We start from the raw sequence: 6,608 nt of genomic DNA, 5'->3' as shown, positions 1-6,608 counted from the left end.
ATATCTGTCTTCTTTTGAAAAGTCAGAATCAATAAATCGTATTTGAATGAATCATTTCCCTTCGTTCCATGTTCTCTCTGATTACATTAAAAAAATGCATTGTCTATAATTCATATGTAAACTTTATTTTGCAATTTGTTTTACAGGGATAGAATGTCACACGTCCCCAAGATAGTCAACGAATTGTGGGAAGTGATGGGAGAGACTGGAGAAACTATAAGACAATCAATATTGTGGTTTGTCGAATCTGTAAGTAATCAATCACTATTTAATTTTTTTATATTTATGGGGTTACCTAAGGTATCTCATTCAATTATATTTTTTAAATTTTTTTCATCTATTTATATACAAATAAAAATAAAATTGTGTGTCCAAATATTTCGATTTTCAACCACAACTACTCACTGTTTGCGGTAGTTGCCTTCCCATTAATATCGATAGTGGTGTGGGAGATATGGTGGTTCCAAGTGGTTGATCCAGGGATTTTTTATATTTCGAATATTTAATACAACTTTTCACACATGGAAGCAAGTACAACATACTAACTTTATTAAGTCAATTTTATAAAATGTTTAGGAGATGATTCAAGAAATTATGTACCTAGATAATGGAATGCACTTAGCCATGCGTTATATTCTTTCATACTCATAACGTGTACATAATCAACCTAAATTCAACGGGTGGAACCGCGTGGCATTGATGTGATATATAAATTAACAAAACATAAATTTACAAATTTATAATAAAGTTTAATCAACTTAGTTTTGTTTGTCTTGATCTTATGGAATGTATTATTCAATTTTATTTTGCATTTCTCTACACCTCTTGGTTCTCCAACTGATAACACAAAACCAGTGTGAGAGGACGGAGTATTATTCCGTGGGTCCATCACGAAATAAAATTCAACTTGCCCAGGCCGGAATTGAACTCACGCCGCTTCTGTCTATAAGCGGATATTATAATCCGAATTTATAAAAGATAAGATTTATTTAATTTACTCACTTGAGTCATATCTATTGGTGATTTAAAAACGTCGGATATTTTGTTTTTTGGAAACTGCTGATTAGTAGAATAATATTATGGAAAAAAAATGAAAAATCTAATAAACATTGCTTTTTTTTAGGTCAAAAAAATATACAATAAGGTAGCTGAATTTGTGAGAGGCCTCATAACTGGAGAAACCATTGACAAGATTTCGGAGTATTTGCAGAAAATCGCTGGGAAGTATGATAAGGTAATATTTGCAGGAACGTCGCCGTGAGGAGAGGGAAACGTCACATTTCCCCCAATAATTTTAAAATTCATAAAGCTGAAAAATTTGAAATTTCACAACCAACTTCAAACAATCAACGTAATAGTAAAATGTTTTTCAAAAATTTAAAATGAATACCAATACATTCGAAGTTTTAAAATTGAGTAATTAGAGAAGATGGTCGGGGGGTGCGGTCAGCAAAAAAAAAACATAAATAAACAAAAAATTATTTATGCATTCAGGCATAAATAAATAATTTTTTGTTTATTTATGATTTTTTTGCTGACCACACCCCCGAACCATCTCCAATCAGTAATCTACGATCAACTGTCTACACCTCATTTGGAAATTGAGATTTTATAGTTATAATGTTGTGCTTGAATAAAAATGAAAATTATTGGTATAGTAATAATAGGCATCTGTATGCCTCATGGTTCCTGATGTATAGATTTCCCACAGTAAATTCACTAAGTATTGATTTTCAAGTATATACAAACGTTTTTTTTTTCTCTCTCTTTTTATGTCATTTTATTTTAGTATGAATGTGATCAGTCATCATGGCTGAATCAATAAAATAATCAAATTAAAAAATATTAATATTACAAAGGTAAAAAAAAAAATCAAGTTAAAAATTATTAAATTTATCTTTAGGTATTTAAAAAAAATGGACACGACGACTTGAAAACTGTCTTCTTTTATTTAATTATTGTATCTATACTTTACTTTTTTAAATTATTACATACTATCTTTATGAACTATAAATCTCATGTATTTATATTTTAATATAAAGGAAAAATTAAAAATCTTTATATTTAAAAGAACTAACATATTAATAAAGTCTGTTGCTATTTGAAAATAGAGATTTTCACTAACTATTTATTTTCAAGTATATATTTTATGAAATGTTGCTTTTTAAAAATTTGTATTTTGGAAACTTTTTATATTTTAGTAAATTTTCTCTACTTTAAATGATTTTTCATTAGGGTTTCTTCTGTTGTAAGTAGTTTCAAAGATATGGAGCTCTTAATAAAAAATTATTTTATTTTATATTTTGAAACAGCCGCCATTTTGTATACCCCTACCTATATTTGCCAGACTCATCAATTCTGACTAGTAGTTATACGTAGTTTTCATTAAATTAATTAGAAATTAGGATGAAATTACTGACTTCTTTCTCTTCTTGGGGTCTTGTACCAAATATAGCGCTATATATTTATAAGTAAATGCAAGTTGGCAGAAATAGGTTCGCATCAGTATTGGGCAATAATTGAAATTACAATTTACTATAATTGAATATACTGTAAAACGAAATTACAATCTTGATAAGTAATTTCAACCAAAATTATAATAACTAGTTGAACGAAAGTAATCGCAATTACTAATTACAGTCAATCGTAATTTATTTTTGTCCAACAAAGGTACGCATAAGTGCGTCAACAGCAGCAGACCGAACAATGTCGTCTATGTAGTTGGCCTTGAAACTGTACAATGTTCAGCTAATACAAGGCGCCACGTAAACAAATAAATAATTCCCCACATTCAAATAGCTATAATATCTTTAATAATAATATATTTATATCAGTTTGTAAATAAATACTTTAATTTTAATTTTATATTACGAAATTCATGAAACATTAACAAAAAAAAATTAACGCTTTGAGATTTTGATGGTCGGGCTCTACATACTGTAATTGTAATTGTATAAAACTCGACAGAAAATAATTTATACAATAATTTGTATAAAAAAATCTATAATAATTTTGTTTATGTATAAAATATTGGGAAAAAATTCAGGATTACGCTAAAATTAAATAATCATTCGATTATTACTCATTAATATATAAATAATTGTTAAATAATTATTATTTTTTTTTTAGATGATACGTGAGTTGCACATTTCATTTTTGCATTACGTTGAACAGCTGTGGACAGACACAGTAAACATTGTTTATAATTATTGGACGAAAACTTTGAAGGTTGTGGAGCCCACGTTCATACAGTTCGCTCACCACACAGAAGCAGTATTTTGGGAAGCTAGTAAAAAGATTTTAGGTAATTCCTGAAGAAGTTTTTTTTTTACTTTATAATATGAAGTAAATTATCCTGCTTAGACTTTTTTTTTTTTTAGAGTAACAGTGTATAAAACTAAATTCTATCCTGGGAACAATTAAATTATTCTTTACGTTTATAACGATATATTTTTTATTATTTCAGAGTTCTTGTATGCACGGCAGTCTGAACTGCTAAGCAGCCCCGTATTTATGAAAAATAAGAACTTCACGAAGAATCTCGATGTTTTTTACGAGGATATAACAAATAATGATTTCATTACAAATTTGAAAAAGTATACAAAAATGCTGATCGATTTAATAAGGGAGCAATACTTCTCTGCAGTTCCGTTTGGTGAGTAAATTTGATTTAAGTTAAGTTAAGTTAATTTTATATTTATTTGGAAATACTATATATATAAACATAAAGTAAACGAAGGTAAAAATTATTTCAAAACACTTATCCATAAAGACCTCAACAACTCATCTATTGCAGATTTTGCAGAATAAATATACCTCCTTTCATTCCAAAATCATTACGAGGTGTCTGAAAAGAAGATGGCCTCGAGATCTTCCAATTTAAAGCAATGATTAAAGTACCACCATTGCGTGGTTCCTTTCCAAGATTATCATATGTTCTGAAACATTTGTATGAATATAAAAAAATTAAAAGAGAAAATATAAACAGAATGATTAAAGTTAATAATTACAGAGAATAAAAATTAATAAAAATAAAGTGATGAAAGAAGTGGAAAATAAAACGTATATATAGGTATAAAAAAAAAATTAAGTAAAATAACATAAATATGTTCAATAATAATATGTGATGAACATAACTAATAACGTAGGTAAGGAAAAATAAGCAATGGATAGAGAAGAAGATGGGGGTAAAATAAAGATAAAAAAAAAAAAAGAGAATAAAACAAAGAACTCCCCTACTAGTAGAAAATCGGAATCGCTAAGCTCACTTAGATTTCCGATTTCTTACTAATAGGTAAGTTCCTTGTCTTATTCTCTTTTTCTTATCTTTCTTTTACCCCCTTTTCCTTCTTCATTCTTCTCATATTTTTTCTTACCCACATTATTAGTTATGTTCACCACATATTAGTGTTGTCTGGTTTTCTATTCACTTCTTTTGTCTAACTTATTTTCTTTTGTCTTACTTTATATTTAGTTTAGTTTATGCTAGTATTATACTTCATTAATTACATATATTTTCTTTCTCTCATTTTTTTTTTCTTTCCATAAATTTAGTTTTTAAATTATTATTAAATTAAAATATTCATATTTCTTTGGATCTTTGTAATATGTTACTTTAAATTTTTATTTCGTTAATTATGTTTTTTTTATTTAGATATTTAATTACCTATATATGCGTTTTATTTTCTACTTCTTTCAACACTTTATTTTCATTAATTTTCATTTTATATAATTATTTACTTTAAATCATTCTGTTTATATTCTCTCTTTTAATTTTTTTATATTCATTGGTTGTTATCTTGTTCTTTGTTCTTAGCCCTGATGAAGGCCAGAAATTCTGGCCGTAACGTTGGCACTATTAATTAAGTTTTTACACCTTATTGGTGTTAGTTTTTGACCGCACCCCCAACCATCTTCTCCAATATATAATAAAAGGAAAACATTCAAATTAAAACATAGTGTATATTCATAGTAGAATATTTTAATATTTATCGATATAAACCGGTATTCTGTAAACCATTCAAGAAAAACATATTGCTAAGATTTAAGTTTTAATTTCAGCTAAGACACACTGTCCATTATTATTTTTTTATTTTTTTTATTAACTAATAAAATTTCCAACTTAAATATTTTAGGGTATGAACTCAACGAGATTGGTTCGGAAATAGTTGGGGAAATGAAAGAGCTGTACAAACTTCCCTTTCTGAACTTCACTATAGACGTTACAAGGGAAGTGTACAACAAGGTATGTCATTAATACAATTTTATTTACTCTGGTGCAATATAATACCGCATAATAAATAGACTCAGTTGGTACGAAAAAAAATAAGTTACAAGAATATTTAACAAGGTCGTTAGCAATTTTATCCGTCGGACAAGCCTGGTTCGGAGTTTAATATGTTTATTTTAGTTTATTGAACTTTTATTTTATTTTTTATTATAATTTTATTATATTGTTAATAAACAATGGCTGGTAAAATTATAACACTTCTACTACTTTATTTTTTCCATTTATCATTTAACTATTATTGATTCTATTATATTTTCTTTGAATATGATGTGGACGAAGAACATTATCACGTTTACTCTTGTATTTGATTGAAATTTAACGTTCCGCAATAAAAACAGTCTTTTATTAATCTGCACTGTCTCTTATTAATCAGTTTTTACCTTTTTTTTGGCAATATGATCAAAATTGAAAAATCTTCATTTTCTTTCCAATAATGGCAATATTTGACAGACTGATTATTCTTTATATAAATTATTCACTTTCTGTTTCAGACACGATGGATCTATAACTACTTCAATATTAACGACAAACTTCAAAGAGTCGTTCCAGTACTTTATAATGTCATCATTGACTATTCCCACACTGCTTTGGAAAACGAACTAATGTAAGTACAAATTTACATTATGGAGTAATTAAACGTAATTTGAAAATTAAAAATAGAAATAAAATTTTGTATCCTTCCTATATTCCATTAATAAGTATTGATTTATTTTATAGTTTACTTATTCTTGATCTTTACCATTCATTCCCTTTTTGGACTAGTTTTGTCAACGCTTCTCGAAATCAAGTCGTAAAACATTATACGAAAATTAATTAATTAATTTTGGTTTTCTCGAATAAAATTAAATTTAATAAGATCTATTGAAGAATGGTGTAAAAACTGGAGAATCAAAATAAATCCTGACAAATCTCACCAGATCACCTTTACACTCCGTCGTAAACCTCTGCCCTCCTGTCCTACAGTATCCTTTCTAAATACTCCACTAACGCCTGTTGAACAGATTCGATACTTAGAACTCCATCTTGACAATAGACTTACTTGGAATCCACACACAAGACTGAAACGACAAGAAAGTGCTCGTAGATTCCGATTGCTACAACACTTACTTCACAAACGCTCTAAACTTCCCATTCCCTACAAAAAATTAGTATACACTACGATAATCAGACCAATTTGGACATATGGAATTGAGCTCTGGGGCTCTACCAAACCATCAAATTATTCCCGCATCCAATCGTTACAATCCAAAATCCTACGTAAAATCCTTGATGCTCCTTATTACGTCACAAATAAACTCATTCACAAAGACCTTAACAT

At 27.9% G+C, this 6,608-nt stretch overlaps 1 protein-coding gene across 1 annotated transcript in view; it reads left to right on the top strand.

Moving 5' to 3' along the window:
• Positions 1 to 6,608, top strand: part of Apoltp (Apolipoprotein lipid transfer particle) — a gene marked incomplete at its 3' end in the record, with an annotated part of 131,866 nt that overhangs the window by 94,515 nt on the left and 30,743 nt on the right. Inside the window, 6 exon segments of the mRNA XM_067049064.1 lie at positions 147 to 249; positions 1,124 to 1,234; positions 3,130 to 3,304; positions 3,467 to 3,655; positions 5,136 to 5,245; positions 5,782 to 5,894. Coding sequence (XP_066905165.1) covers positions 147 to 249; positions 1,124 to 1,234; positions 3,130 to 3,304; positions 3,467 to 3,655; positions 5,136 to 5,245; positions 5,782 to 5,894 — 801 coding nt within the window.

Source organism: Halyomorpha halys, unplaced genomic scaffold, assembly GCF_000696795.3.
Source record: "Halyomorpha halys isolate HHAL.00 unplaced genomic scaffold, Hhal_1.1 Scaffold214.1, whole genome shotgun sequence".
NCBI classification, from domain to species: Eukaryota; Metazoa; Arthropoda; class Insecta; order Hemiptera; family Pentatomidae; genus Halyomorpha; species Halyomorpha halys.
This window is presented reverse-complemented; position numbering and strand designations above follow the sequence as displayed.